The sequence below is a fragment of the Monodelphis domestica genome, chromosome 4 (genome assembly GCF_027887165.1).
Source record: "Monodelphis domestica isolate mMonDom1 chromosome 4, mMonDom1.pri, whole genome shotgun sequence".
NCBI lineage: Eukaryota > Metazoa > Chordata > Mammalia > Didelphimorphia > Didelphidae > Monodelphis > Monodelphis domestica.
Window position 1 is genome coordinate 398,138,469 of NC_077230.1, and position 16,168 is coordinate 398,154,636.

At 45.6% G+C, this 16,168-nt stretch overlaps 1 protein-coding gene across 1 annotated transcript; it reads left to right on the forward strand.

Annotated features, from left to right (window-relative positions):
* The first annotated feature begins 1,706 nt into the window (after window positions 1-1,706).
* Window positions 1,707-15,760, forward strand: LOC103104570 (uncharacterized). The gene is made up of 8 exons (XM_056826197.1): window positions 1,707-1,852; window positions 3,175-4,276; window positions 7,957-8,226; window positions 8,309-8,483; window positions 11,010-11,108; window positions 12,040-12,131; window positions 14,613-14,756; window positions 15,353-15,760. The coding sequence occupies exons 1-8, from the start codon at window positions 1,707-1,709 to the stop codon at window positions 15,608-15,610; spliced, it is 2,286 nt and encodes a 761-aa protein (XP_056682175.1). The 3' UTR covers window positions 15,611-15,760.
* Window positions 15,761-16,168: the final 408 nt, after the last annotated feature.

Sequence of the window (16,168 nt, forward strand, 5' to 3'; positions counted from 1 at the left end):
AGGGTAATAAGGGAAAAGGAAGTATTTAATCTTATTCCCCAAACCTAAATTCCCTTAATACTATCCTAATAGCTAACTTATTTAGGCTAAATAAGTTACATTCCCCCCAAACAGAACCTCACAAAACAGAGTCCTATAAATGAGCCAAGATCCCAGAGGAAATGTCCAAAGTAGGTCCAGCTGAGAAGTGGTTCTTCTTTGGTCTGTCCAGCTACCAGCAGCCAGTAAAAACAGTCTTTTCTCCACTAAAGCTGGTATCTTACAAAGGGCCAGAAACCTTGTAGAAAGATGTAAATCTCACCTATTTCCAAAAGCTTCCTCCAGGAGACTTTTTTTTTTCAATTGAGACCTTAGAATCTTGACCCAGGCTCCTATGTGATCCTGTCACATGTCCCTGTCAGTCAAATGCAGTTCATTTTGCAAAATCCTTTTGCAATCTTCCTTTGCTTACTACACCTTCCACCTTAGAATCAATACTAAGTACTGGTTCCAAAGCAGAAGAGCTGTAAAAGGGGTGGGCAATGGAGGTTAAGTGACTTGCCCAGGGTCACACAGCTAGGAAGTGTGTGAGGCCAAGTTTGAACCCAGGACCTCCCATCTCTAGGCCTGGCTCTCAGTCCTCTAAGACACCTAGCTGTTTCCTAGGGATGTATTTTAGAGAGAAATAAAGACATGGCTGGTAATCTGGATTATTTTATTAAAATGGAGGTTCTGAGAGGAACCAGCCAGCCAATCAAAGGAAGGGAGATGCTACATGGGTAGAAGGTACTTGCAATGAGAGACGTAGTTTTGGAGATGAAGTCTAAGATTGAAATGAATTTCCAGGATGAAGAAGTTTCTGTGTCTTGGTTTTCTCTTCTGTAAAATGAGGAGGTAGGACTCTGTGCAGGGGTGGGCAGACTCCCATCCAGCCAGGGAATCTGTCCTTGGCTTAGCCTTAGAGACCCTGATCATACATCATGATCCTGATACATTGAAAGGGATCAGGGAAAAGGGAGTCTCACACCCATCTCCCAAAACAACCTAGGTGCAAAGGTTTAAAAAATGTCAGAAGGAGAAAGTTAGAAAAGAGAATTTTAGAAATAGAAGAACCTTTAGGAAATAGAATGTTAATAGCTAGAAAGAAGGGCTTTCTCAACTCAGTACACATTGAAGAACTTATCTGGAAGAGCATTTAATATACAACATATCAGAGCAAGAAAGATACATAGAAACCCACCCAGTAGTTCCATTTTACGGAAGAGAAATCTGAGTCCCAGGGCAGTTGAAGAGCAAGAGCAGGAGGATGGACCCTAGGGGAGAACTAGTTAAGTTTGGTTGGTGGTCAGCACCACGGACAAGGCCAACATCAACTTCCCACTAACCCTTCCAGTAGGGCTGTTTACATCCCAATCCAAGAGGTCCCAAGATCCAGTCCAGGCTCCTCATTGCCCCCTTCAGTTGCCATGGAACCCTTTTGGCACGCTACATTCCGCCCCTTCCCCGCTCCCCCTCTAGAGCCCGGCCATCTCTGGACAGTGCTTTCAAGATCTGTCTAGAGCTGGGAGTGGAAACTGGACTTAGACCAGGATCTCTTTTCCTTCTCCAGATGAGCCAAGTTTCTTTGGCTGCATAGAGTTCCCCGAGTCTATGTCTCCCCGGGCTTGTAGCTGGGGACAGAAGCCCAGGAGCGGTTCTGGGAGTAGCCCCCTGCGTGGCCTGGCCCGATGACCTTGAGTGGGAGTGGAGGTGGAATGGCTCTGGAGTTCCACTCCTCCCCTTTGTCCATCAGGACCAAGCTGGGCTCCCTGGAGAGCTGTCTGGAACAGACGGGGCCACAGGTCCCGTACAGCGAGGGTGATCTCTGCTCACGGTGAGTGAATCTGTGGGAGCCTAGCTCCGGTCTGGCGCTCAGGGCACTGACCAGAGTCCCTTCATAATCTTTGGGGTGTGAGGCGGGGGAGCTCCAGAATCCAAGTCAACAGAGTCGGCGGTCTTGTCCGAGTACCCGTAGCCGCTACCCCAACTCAGGCGGTTCCCGTACTGCCTTGCTCCTCGGGAGAATGAGAAAAAGTTCTGTTCTGTCCACCCGGACAGATGGAGCCCGTACTCCTCTCTCCTTGGAGTTCCCGCCTGGCGCTTTGCTTCCTGGAGCAAGAGACCAACTCCACCTTCTCCCCAAGATCCAGGAAGGCGAGTGAATCCCCCAACTAGTCAAGGGAAGCTCCTCTCACTTTCTTCTTCCTCGTCTTCATTCCTCTTATCGCTTCTTTACTCTCTATCTTTCCTCTTCTTCCTTCCTCCTTTCTCCCTTTCTCTCTTCTCCTGCCTCCTCTCAGTCTTTCTCCTTCTCTACTCTGCTACCCTTTCCCCCACAGTCTTAAATAAAGCCTCAGCTCAGTCAGTCGCTCCCCTTCTGCTTGCCTACACTGACTCCCAATCTATTTATTTTTCTATCTCTCCATGCACAGCGGACCACTCAAATTCCTATATTAAATCTCCCTCTGCACCAAGTCTTTTTTATGGGGTGAGAGATGATTTCTGACTAAAGCTTCAATATTTGGAGGATTCCTTGAGATCCTAGAAATTCTTCCCACTCTCTAATCCAAGGCTTGTTGGGACTTCTTCTTGGCCCTGATTCCTGTTCATCTTTAGAGTTTAGTGGGTGGAATTGTCATCCTAAGAACTCAGGACTAGATGAAAAATTTTGCGACAATCTACATGGGAATAATTGAGTCATGATTAATAATGGAAAATTATTAGAGCAGTCTTTTTAGGAGAATAATCAACAGGAGAAGCAAGTTTAAGTTCTTCCTTCTCAACAGCTCTTTATATAATGGGGCAATCTCTTCCAAGCTCAGATGAGTTTTCATCCTTTTTGATGCATGATGTTTATTGCTGACCTGTACTTTCAATATAGCAGGATGAATATGTAATAATAAAAATGCTTCTAAATGTATTTATTTTCTTGTATTTCATCAACTACTCTAAAAAATCCAGTGCTGGAGAGATCAAAGAATTCAACACACCTGCTGGAACATTTTGACTATTATTCTCTTTTAAATGTTTGCTTATTATTCTTCTATTTTAAAGTCTTAGATACATTCCCCAATTTAAACACTAAATTTCAATCTGTCCCATACAAGATGATCCATATTGTTTTGGATGATGGTGTTTGTGCTCTGTTCATTCCAGATGTTCTTTCCTCTCCAACTCTGGAGTCAGCCAGACAGTGAGAAGAATTTGTGGTGCATGTGTGCTCTCTCTGTTGACCCTCTTGGTGTTCGTCATCCTAGACTTGAGGGACAGCCTTGAGAAGTGGAGGAACATAGATCTGGCCCTTGAGGACCTATCATCCTGTGGATACCTCTTGGTGGTGCCCTTGGTCAGCTTTCTCCAAGAGGAGAGGGATGCCTGCTGGCACTCACAGGTAGATTCCTCATTACAAGACAAAGGCCTGTTGTATAGAAAGCTGCTGGACCGTATGGAGGCTCTCTGTAGAAAGGAGGAAGATAGGCTATATCTCAGCAATCCTAAATGCCAGGATGAACAAGGTGCTGACTGTGCATTGTACATGGAAATGGCAAAGCAGAGACTCAGTGATTCCTCGGGCCTTGAGCTGGCCTCACGGCTCTCCATGCTCATTTCAGAATTGCTTCACGTCCTAGGGGATCCTGAGGAGAACCTCAAGGCACTGAGGAGTAACCCTGATCTGATCGATGTGGTCTCCTTGAGGATCCTTTTGCAAGTTCAAGAATTTCTTCTTCAGTTCCTTCAGCAGCCCCAAGACAGTGAGACAAGATGGTACCAAATGCTCCCCATCCTTAACTTGGCTCTTCTTGCATCAGAGAACCTGCACAGCTGCTGGCTGAATGATGCCAACCTGTCCCTCTTCCTGCCTATATCTGTGGAAGGCTTTTCCCTCTTTCAGCCCTTCTCAGTACCCTCTCCCTTGGATCCTGGGAAAGCTCTGGCCCAGAGTCTCATGGGTGTGCATCATTGCCTTTGGGACCGTGGCCATGAGAAGTTGGAAGGAAAGAGCAGGACCATCCTCTCAGCCATGAGCCTTAAGATCAGCTTATTGTTGGTGGCTAGCCTCATCTACCCTATCTTCTTCCTGTCTTTCAAGCAGATGACTTTGTGGGTCCAGAACTATGCCTGCAACCTCAGGGCCAGGACTGAGGCCCTGAAGCATGAACGTCAGCTGGCTGAAGACCTCCTCCACCAGATGCTGCCCAAATCTGTGGCTAAACAACTTCGGAGACAAAGACATGTTAAGGCTGAGGACTATGAGCGGGTAAGGCTGTGTTCTCATATTTAGTCAGTTACTATGTCTTGCCTGATCTGTCCCCACAATTTCCTTCATTCCTTCCTTCATTCCTTCCCCCTCCCTCCCTCCTTCTTTCCTTCCCTTCCCTTCCCTTATCCTCTGTCTTAGAATCAACACGAAGTATAGGTTCCAAGGCAAAGAGCAGTAAGAGCCAGGCATTCAGGGTTAAGTGACTTCTCCTGGGTCACACAGCTAGGAAGTATCTGAGGCCAAATTTGAATCCAGATCCTCTTGACTTCAGACCTGGCTCTCTTCCACTGAGTCACCTAAACTGTCCCTGTTCCCAAATCTTTTATATCCACCCCTTCCTCTCTAATCCCACTGCTGCTACCTGCCTCAGCTATGGCATTGTTCTACCAACAGGTAGTTGGTGTCAATTCTCTTCCCCATCTCTAGTCCATCCTTCACAGGGCTGCCAGAATCATCTTCCTTACCCATAGATTGGGTCGCGTCCTTCCTCTACTCAGACATCTCCTTGGGATCCCTATTGCTCCCCAATTTGGATTGTTTTGTCTAGCATTCTAGGTCTTCTAGCATTCTGGTGTCACCCTCCCTTTGAGGATTATCTCATAGTATTCCCTTATAAGCAATTGTCCTCCTTTGCCCCACTAACACACCTTAAGTTCTTCCACATCTAGTTTTTTGCTTTGGCCATTCCCTCTGAGTGGCAAATTCATCCTCCCCTTCTTCTCCCATGGAATTCATCCCTATCCTGTGATAGATACTCAATTCCACCTTCTCCATGAAACCAGTCTTTCCCGATTCCCCTTCAGCCCTCACAAATCCCTGTTCTGCATCTTTCTGCATCTGCATACCTCCTATGTGATATTGGGCATTAGTTAGCTCTCTGCTTGACTTGTCTCCCTACTAGACTGTCAGTACCCCAAGACAAAGGAGTCAGTCTTACCTAAACTTCTTCATCTCATCCAATATCTAGCACAAGACTCTGCACACAGTAGGTGCTTAATAAATGTTTGTTGAGTGAATTAGGTACTAGCCTCTCTTTGAGCTGGGCAGGATTCCAGGACTGTGTATAACTGAATATATCTTTTTGGGGTAGGAAGAGGGGAGTAGGGAATATCTTTTCTGGGAATGTCCTTCCTCCCCTAACTTTGGCTTTCAATCATCAGGTCCCCAAAACAGCCTTTTAAAAGGACAAAGTAGAGGCATGGTATGATTTCAGGGATTTTATTCCGAAATGTAAAAGCAGAGTGCTCCAAAACCTTTAATAGTTTAAGCTTGCATAAAGACCTTTGGGATACCCTATATGTTCCCACCCTCTTGTAGCTGCTTGAAATTCCAATTAGAGTTTCATTCTTTCCACATAGGATCTTTATCATTGTTCAAATGCAGCCTCCCCCAGTTGAATTAAGCAGTTATCCAATATTTATTTTAAAATATGGGAGAGGGAGCCAAGGGAAGGGTACTAAAAAAACCTGAGGGTATGTGGCGCAGAGAATAGATGAACTCTTCATTGAGAATGGGGGGACTACAGGTACAGAATGTTGCATACATTGTATAATGAGATTAACACTGCTTACCTATTTTTCATTTTTATGAAGGAAGGGCATATGCAGACAGTATATCAGAAAATGACTATGATATTTTTAAAAAGGCCTTAGTAAAACTTAAGCTAAAAAACAAACCCAAGGCTTACATGTATGCTAAGCCAATGAGCATTTAGTAAGCACCTACTATGTGCCAAGCTCTGTGAAGTTAGAGAAAGGCAAAAAAAATCCTGCCTAATATTCTTTTTTTTTTTTTGAAACCCTTATCTTCTGTCTTGAAATCTCTGCTGTGTATTGGTTCCAAGGCAGAAGAGCTGTGAGGGCTCAGCAATGGGGGTCAAGTGACTTGCCCAAGGTCACACAGTTAGGAAATGACTGAGGCCAGATTTGAACCCAGGACCTCCTGTCTCTAGGCCTGGCTCTCAATCCACTGAGCCACCCAGCTGCCCCCCCACCCCTGCCTAATATTCTAATGGGGGAAACAACTTGTAAATAATGACATATATGGAATGGAATGGAATGGAATATATATATAGTGCAGATATAAATATATTATGTATATATACCTGTATTTTTGTTGTTATTGTTCAGTGGTTAAGTGGTGTCTGACTCTTGGTTACCCTGAGGTCTATGTCTATGCTGTTACTGTCTTTGGTGGTTTTTTGGCAGAGATACTGGAGTGGTTTGGATCGAGGCAGTACACACATACATATTTATGATAAATGGGAGAGAATCTCAGAGTGCACTTGAGAGTGTAGAGCTCCCCACCATGGACCCCTGACCCCAGTCAGGCTCTAGCAAAAGCTGTGGTGTTAGGACTGGCTCCAGGATGATGGAGGGGTCAGAGGATGGTGAGAGAGTGGAGAGGTGAGGATGAACCCAAGTCACAAGCCTAGGGAACTGGGAGTCCAGGTTCTCCTAGAGCCCTGCTTAGTTCTTTTGTGTTTTTGTTTCTGTTCAGGGCTGCTTTTGGTTGATGTTTGCTATAATAATAATAATAACAACAACGATGATGATGATGATGATGATGATGACGATGATGACATTAATTTTAGGTGTGGTAGATATTGACAGTAAAAAACTCACATTCAAAAAAAATCTTTGGGGACCTCAAAAAAAATTTCAAATGTGTAAAGTGGTTTTCAAACCAAAAAGTTTGAGAGCTCCTGCTCTGGAGATGGTAATTCTTTTTTCTTCTCCTCTTTGGAGACTGAGCAGCTGGAGATGCAAAGGGGGAAGGAAAATTATTTGCATTTTGTTCCATGGTGCTTTTGTGGGGATAATTACCCCCTAATTGGCCCCAGGTGTTGGGAACAAACCAAAGCTTAGAAGGATGGGGAAGGAGGTAGGAGGGAAAGGGGAAGAAAGGGAAAAAAGGGAGTCAGTAGGGACTGCCTCATAATTGTGACCAAATTGGAAAAGAAAGAGGACCCTGAGTAGAACAGACACTCCTAGTTTGGGGTCCTGAGTGCCTGGGGAGGAATTAAAGAATCTGGGGGTCAGGCTTGATGAAGGAACAGGCAGGTTAGTGGTGGCCAGTGACCTCTTTGGGCCTAGCCGCCTTCCCTTGGACAGTCCAGAGAGCCTGGGACAGAAACCTCACCGCTGCTAAGCCACAGAATGTATACAGCCTACTAGTGACCAACACCTCGATTTCATCGGGATTACCTTGAACTATGGTTCATCCATTTTTCAGACATGGGGAGACCCGCTTCAGCCACGTGTTCTCCTATAAACAGGAGACTCACTGGGAAAGGACTGTTATTTGCATTTTGTTTCAAGGTTGCTTTGTGGAGGATAATTACCCCTCATTAGGACAGGGGCTAGATATAGAACAAAGCTTTAGGCAGAGGACGTAGGAATAAGGAAGGGGTAAAAGGAAACGAGCAGGGAGGCAGCCTGTAACTTTGATCAGATTAGAAAAGAATGAAGAATCATGACTTCAGAAGCATGATGGCCAAACATAGCTCTTACCTCTCAGTAGAGAAATGGTGGATCAGAGGTGTGTACTGAGGCAGGCAGTGTCAGACAGCCTGACCACTCTTCTGCCTTGGAGCCAATACGCAGTATTGATTCTAAGACACGGACGATTTGTTAAAAAAGAAAAGGATAAAATGACCAAGCTCCTGCCTCCAAGAGCTTACAATCTTTCCCTTAGGCAGTACCACCCTCGTAACCCAAAGAGCAGCCCCGCCTGCCTTTTCCGAGTCCAAGGAGAGCAGGGAGAGGCCGTCCTCACCCCCTGTCTTCCTCTGCTCCTTCCCCTGGGCCCAGGTCACCATCTTCTTCTCTGACATTGTGGGCTTCACCAGCATTGCAGCCTCCTGTACCCCACTGCAAGTGGTGGACATGCTCAACAACCTCTATGTGTGCTTCGACACGAGGATCGAATCCTACGACGTCTACAAGGTGAGCCGGGACTGGGGGGGCCTCAGCCAGGCTGGGGAAAGCCAAGACCACAGCCGTCTACGGGGCCTCCCCCTCCCTGCAGGTGGAGACCATTGGGGACGCGTACATGGTAGTGAGTGGACTGCCCGAAAGAAACGGGGAGAAACATGCCGACGAGATTGCCAAGATGGCCCTGGACCTGGTCACTGCTGTGCGCCAGGTGCTCATCCCCCACATGCCCAGGGAGAAGCTGCAGCTGAGGGCCGGAATCCATACAGGCAAGGGGGATTGGGCAGAAGAGTGGAGCAAATAGGCTTGGGCTACCTCTCGTTCCGTGGTAGGGAGAGGGAAGGCAGGGAGGGATTTTTTTTTTTACTTTTACCTTCCATCCTTGGAGGAATAATGTATACCAGTTCCAAGACGGAACAGTGGTCAGGGCTGGGCAATGGGGTGAAGGGACTTGCCCAGGATCACACAGCTAGGAAGTGTCTGAGGTCCGATTTGAACCCAGAACCTCCCATCTCTAGGTCTGTCTCTCTATCCACTGAGCCACCTCGCTTCGTGCCTTACCTTCCCACCCCGGAAAGGATTCTTCATGGTTTCAGAATCACTTTCTCCATCTTTACTGGGGGCTCACGCCAACAGATTCTCTAGGGTTTTCAATTCTCTGAGTGCATTAGAGGATTACTTCCTCTATCCATTTAGTAGGTATGTATTGATCACCTATCATGTATGTGCCAGGCATTCTGCTAAGCTCTAGGGTACAAAGAAAAGAAAGTCAAACCTCAAAGAGCTTACAATCTAATCGGAGAGGCAACATGAAAACAAATGTCTACGCAGCAAGCTGCGGGAGGATAAATGGGAAGTGATTAACAGAGGGAAGCCACCAGAATGAAGCTGCTGGAGCTTGAAGGAAGCTGGGGAGAGAGAATGAACCTCGGCGATCACTTAGATCAGGGATTCTTATATTTTGATATTGACTATTTTGATAACTTTATTTCAATATAATTAGTTTCTGTTATAATTATCTTAATTTTATTTTATATATTTAAAAGCATGATTCTGAGAAGGGTTCCACAGGCTTCCCCAGACACTGCCCAAGGGGTCCAAGGACACTCATAAGACCAAGAACCCTGGATCTAGTCCAAGCCTTTTATTTACAGATAAGGAAACTGAGGCTCCAGGAGGTGAGGGATTGCTCATGGTCAGACAAGATGCAGGGTCAGGACTTGCACTTTCTCTGCCTGATGGCAAGGCATGCCACCTCTATGCCTGATCCCTTCTTGTCCCTTTGGGTTTTAGACCCAAACTGGGGACTTAGCCTAGGCTCTCTGGTCTTGTCAAGCAGAGGGCCTGGATCATTCCCAGTAGATAATTGGACTCAGGGTCCAACATGCAGTTGCTCATTAAATGTTACCCATAATGGGCAACTAGGTGGTAGAGTAGGAAGAGTGTTGGATTTGGAGTCTGGAAGATCTGAATTCAAATCCTTCCTCAGACATTTGTTACATGTGTGACTTTGAGCAAATCACTTCACCTCTGTCTGCCTCAGTTTCTGCATTTGTAAAATGGAGATAATAAGTATCTCTTAATTCCCAAGGTTGTCATGATCCTGGGAAAGTCACATATTTCTGCCTACCTTAGTTTCCTCATCTGTAAAATGGAAATTATAATAGCTCCCACCTCTTAGGGTTCTTGGGAGGATCTGATAAGATGACATTTGTAGAGTATTTTGCAAAAAATGGGGGCATTTGGGTGACTCAGTGGGTTGAGAGCCAGGCCTAGAGATGGGAGGTCCTGGGTTCAAATCTGGCCTCAGACACTTCCCAGCTGTATGACCCTGGGCAAGTCACTTAACTCCCATTGCCTAACCCTTACCACTCTTCTGCCTTGGAACCAACACACAGTATTAATTCCAAGATGTAAGGGTTTAAAAAAAAGGGATAAAACTAGATGAGCTTCAAGGGCCTTTCTGGACTCTGGACCTATAATCCTTTGGTCATTTTAGTCCCAATTTAATGTATGTATGGTGGGGGCAGGGTGGCATTAGCCCTTGCCACTTCTCCCATTCTGTAGTTATAGTCTCAGGAGGACACTGAGAAATTTGTCCACTGCATGATATAAGCACTAAGGAACAGCTTTATTGGCTAGATACTAAATAAATTAGCAAATAGTTATTAATAAAATTTAATACATTCATCTAGAATTTATTAAGCACCTTCAATAAGTCAGAAACTCTCCTAGGTGCTAGGGATACAAGGACAAAATAAAACAATTTTTCACCCACAAGAAACTTATACTGTTTACACACACACAAGAGGAAGAGAACATGAATTAAGCATCTACTATGTGCCAGCCATTCTGCTACAAATCATATCTTATTTGATCTACCCAACAGCCTGGGAGGCAGGTGTTATTGTTATCTCCATTTGGACCACCAGAAAAGACCTCTAAAGACAGGGAGCTCACTAGTTGACTTAACTTTATAAAATTTTTTCTTTTTATTCTAAACTTCACAAATATTAATAAAGTGCCCATTTCCAAACACAGAGAAGAACACAAAACTAGGGTTACCCAGAAAACTAAAACCTCCATGATTATATCTTGCTTTTCATAAATTCAACACTTCACTTTCAGTAGTATTTCCTTACAGCTTATTCTTTGTCAGATTGCCCCCAGCCCAATGACTCATAGCCCCTGTGGGACACACTCGGGTCCAAGCTTTGGGATTCTCTCCTTTCATTCCTTCTCCCTCCTTTCCCTCTTGCCTTGCCTTTCTGTGTCTTCCTTTCCCTTCCCTACAGGCCCTTGTGTTGCTGGTGTGGTTGGCTACAAAATGCCCCGATATTGCCTCTTTGGAGACACAGTCAACACAGCATCTAGGATGGAATCTACCAGTCTTCGTGAGTGCCTCAGTTTACTTGGCTTTCCTGATTACCTTTCCTAAGTTCTCTGACTGAGGAAATTGAGGTCCTGAGAGAGGAAGTGAGTATCCCAAATTGGCTTGGTGGATGGAGAGCCAGGCCTGGAGATGGGAGGTCCTGGGTTCATGTCTGGCCTCAGACACTTCCCAGCTGTGTGACCCTGGGCAAGTCACTTCACCCCCATTGTCCAGCCCTGACTGCTCTTCTGCCTTGGAACTAATGCACAGGCTTGATTCTAAGACAGAAGGTAAGGGTTTAAAAGAAAAAAAGAGGCTATCGAGGACCCTTCCCTCTCCATTGATCTTATCCTCAGCCTTCTTCTTGGCCTCTGGGTCTGTCAGAGGTAGAAAACTCATTAGAAGATAATTCAAGGGTCAATGACACAGGTAAAACCCAGTGGAATTGCTCATTGGCTATGGGAGGGGGTGGGAGGAGAGGAGGGAAGGAACATGAATCATGTAACCATGGAAAAATATTCTAAATTAATTAATTAAATTTAAAAAAAGATAAGTCAAGGAGGCAACTTAGTGAATTGAGAGTCAAGTCTAGAGACGGGAGGTCCTGGGTTCAAATCTGGTCTCAGACACTTCCCAGTTGATGACCCTGGGCAAGTCACTTCACCCTCATTGCCCAACCTTCACTACCACTCTTCTGCCTTGGAACCAATTCACATATTGATTCTAAGATGGAAGGTAAAGGTTTAAAAAAAGACGATAATTCAGCTGCTCCACCTCCTCCCTCCCCTCCCTCCCCTCCGCTCCATGCTGGAAGGAGCTCCCGTTTCTTTTCATAAACAGGAATGTTCATCCATGTTCTCTCCTTAGGGAGGAACAGGGGCTGGGGCTCATAGTCTAGAGCACATCCCAGCCATCAGCCTCTCTCCCTTTGCTCGTTTCTTTCCATCTGGCAGCCCAAAAGATTCACATCAGCTCAGCTACCTACCAGACCCTCCTGACCAATGATGCTTATGAAATTGAGCCTCGAGGAGAGATTGACGTCAAGGTGAGAAGAATCTGGGGTAGATTGATGGAGAAAGAGCCTGGCCCGCTCCTCAGCCACAGGGTACCCAGTGATTATAGGATCCTGCATTCAGCTCTGGGCAGGACCTTAAAACGTTCTCTGATCGACACCTTCTCTCCCATTTCACAGAGGAAGAAAATGAGGACCACATTTTAAGTGGGTTTCCAGTGGTCATGCAAGTCAGAGTCATTAGAGCGCTTTGACTCCCTGGGAGATCTATAGCTCTGTCTCCATAGGGGGATACCTCTCAGTGTGACCGGAGCTAAGACCCAAAGACCTCCCAAACTCCATTCATCCATCTATTTATCCACCCATCACACATTGATATGGCACCTGCCTGCGGTGTATAAGGCACTAGGCTGTGAGCTGGTGAGGATACAGAGATCTCTTTGCCACAAACACTTGTCATAAGGAACCAGAGAAATGGAGAGATTGCATTGAACTTGGAGCCGAAGGACGTGGGTTTGAATCTAGAATCACTATCTTAGGAGACTTTGGGCAAGCCACCCCCTTTTCTGGGCTTTAAGATGAGGGGGCCAGACTCGACCTCTGAGGTCCCTTCCTCCTCTAGATATATGTCCCCATGTTCCTTCTACTTCTCCAGCCTCAATTTTCTCATATGTAAAACAAGAGAAGGTTGGGGCAGGTAGTCAGCACAGTGGATAGAGTGCTGAGCTTGGGGTCAGAAGGACTTGGGTTCATATTTGGCTTTAGGTACGTCCTAATTGTATGACCCTGGGCAAGTCACTTAACCCCATTTACCTAGCACCTGCCCATCTGTCTTAGAGTTGTTACTAAGACAGAAGGTAAGTGTTTAAAAGAAATGAGAGGGAGCCTCTTCCAGCTCTAAATTTATGAGAATAGTGTCCTACAAACTAAGATTGTTTTAAAAAACCCTCACTTTCCATCTTGTAATCAATATTATGTAACAGTTCCAAGGCAGAAGAGCGGTCAGGGCTAGGCAATGGGAGTTAAGTGACTTGCCCAAGGTCACACAGCTGGGAAGTGTCTGGGCCAGATTTGAACTCAGGACCTCCCATCTCTAGCCCTGGCTCTGAACCCATGGAGCTACCCAGCTGTCCCTTTGTCCTTTGTTTTTGAAGAGGACCAATGACATCATGATGTTGGGGTCAGGGTACACACACTGTGCATTTGACTGTGGCTACTGTACTGATCAGCCACAAATTAAGATAGGAGAGAAGCAATGAAACTCAAGTAAGGTCCTCCTCTTGACCCCAAGTTTATTCGCAGATGAAGCAGATCAGAGAGATGGTCCATCCTTGACTTTCTGTGTAATGGAGCATTCACTTGGCATGTTAACCAGAGGACTGGTTCTGATCTAAGGGCAGCTCCTCTCTTTTGTTCAGAACAGCCCTGACTCTTCTCCTTGTGCTGCTCTGCAAGTGCTCCTCAGAAATTCCTCAGGAAAAAATGAATTTTAATATTTGCCTAAGCTAGGTGAATCCAGGAAAGCAAATGTGCTGAAATAACGAGATCTGTGGTACCCCATTTCAAAGCAAAAACAAATCCAAAATCTAACCTTCATTTCTTTTCTCCTTTGGAGGGGATGACTGAGAGCTGAAGATAGACGAGGAATAGCTAATGGGAGTTGCAAAAGGACTTGATATAAGGGAAAACCACTTGGTGATTGAAACTGTTTCCCAAGATCATAATATCGCAGGGTCATCTCTGTCTAGGGCCATCTAGTCTCACCCCATCATTTTGGAGACAAGGATAGAGAAGGCCAGAGAAGATCCAAAGTCACACAGAAGGGAAAGATAGGTGAGATACCCAACCTTATCCAAAGTAAAACAGGGAGCAAGCATCTAAGCTGGGATTTGAACCCAGGTCTTCTCACCTTGGAGTTTTCTCTTTCCATTATACATTCTTCTTCACTGGAGACCTTCCAGCAGAGGCTGGATGCCTCCTAGGTGCTTGGGATATTGTAGAAAGGAGTCTTGTCCAAGTACAAGTTGGGTTGGATGTGATTACCTCTGGCAGCATAGGGTTGAAGATGAAGAATTCCACAGGCCATCTAGTTCAAAACACCCTCCTCCCATTTTACAGTTGAAGAACTGAGGCCCAGAGATGCTAAGGGGCCTTCCCTACATCACAAAGTAGTAAGTAGCAGAGCCAGGATTTACATTTAAGCCCTTCTCCTAGGCCACCTCCATCCCTTCCTTTGAAATTATGCTTACTCAATTTTCTCATTCATTCATTCATTCATTCACTCATTCCTTCATTCAACCAATAATCATTTGCACCTTCTAAATGTAAGGCCTTGTGCTATGCTCAGTACTATGGGGCTGGGGGTGGAGGAGACCCAAGAAGAACCATCCAGGCCCTGTGCTAGAGGATGATAGGACATAACTCCTGAGGGACTTCAAGCTCCCAGAGGTCCCAAATTCTCATGAACCCAGAGGGCACAGTGGCCCAATCTGGCTAAGGTTCTTCTTCTTTCAGGGCAAAGGGAAAATGAAAACCTACTGGCTCCTGGGACACAAGAACTATGGTATTCAGAATGACAGCCTGGTGTGCCACTGGCGGCCTTCCCTGACTGTCACCGGGAACAAGAAAGCAAAGAGGAGCCCAAGCTTGGGCCTATCTGTGAGGAGTGGGCAGGGCAGAGCTTTGGTGGGGCAGTAGGGTCCCCTCACCCCCTGGCTTCCCAGGGCTGGGGAGGGTGTGGAACATGTCAACCCACTGCTGCTGTCTGAGCCCAAGCCATAGGTCTTTCTAGGTAAGCCCAGAGTAGCTTTGATGGGAGAGGAGCTACTAAGAGAGAAGGGAAGAGATGGCCAAAAGGGCTATGAGTTGGGAAGAGAAGGAAGAAGGCAAAAGGGCATCTCCTACATTTTGAAATGAAAGGAGTACTTAGGATTCAGAGCTAACAGAGATCTCTGAGAGATTATTTGATCCACCCTCATAACAAGAAGAACAATATTTAGTATTTATATGGCATTTTAAGGATTGAAAGCACTTTATTGACCCTCAAAACAACCCTGGGAGGGAGGTGCTATTATTATCACTACCATTTTATAGATGAGGAAGCTGAAGCAAGAGAGAGGTTAAGTCACTCTTCTTGGAACCAATAGTTAGTATGGATCCTACGAGGGAATCTAAGGGTTTTTGAAAAAGTCAAGATATCTACTTTTTTCAAGAAGGATTGACAACTGTGTGTTTTCCTTTTTTTTTTATTCCAGTCCAACACAATGGGACCTGCTCTGGATGAGGTACCTGAGACAGCTTCCTTGGCAGAGAAGAGTTCTTCTAGCAACACTAAGAACCCACCTGAGCTGGTGTGGCAGCCTAGGGGTGAGATACCCAACCTAGGGAATGGAACCCCTCTACTGGAATCCCCTTCTCCTGGCCAGAGTGTTCCTTTTTGTCCAGGAAATGACAGTGAAACGCAACTAGGGAAGGACAGAATCCTTCCTGGTTTGGTGGAGGAGATGGAATAGACCTATTGGATTTGCCTTCCTGGGACCTCAGGGTGTCTCTTTAGGTCTGTGAATGGGCTCCTGACCCAAGGCCAAAGCCTCGACTCAACACAAGGAGGGAGATTTGATGACTAAACTCTAGAAACTAAAAGCAACCTTCATGCCAGTTAAGACCTCTTGTGTATAACCTTAAGATCAATGAGCTCCTTTAGTAGTGAAGGATGAAAGGGGGCTATGAGTGGGACTGGGTCAAGATTATTGCACTCAAGGGAATTGGGCTGGTGGCTTCAGCTTTCTGGTCTCACCTGGAAGGGAGCTTAGAGATCATCCAGTCCAGGAGTTCTTATCCTGGGACAGACTCAGATTTTAGGGGGTCTGTGATTTTGAATGAGAAAAAATTCCATCTTATTTTCCCTAACTTCCAAATGAAATTTAGTATTTCCTTCAATAATGAATTTAAAAAAATTATTCTAACAAGCCATCCATGGGTTTTAACTGGATTTTAGAGGCCCAAAGTCTATAACACACAAAAAGGATAAGAACCTCAAAGTATCTGGCTGCTTTTAATAATGGAATGCA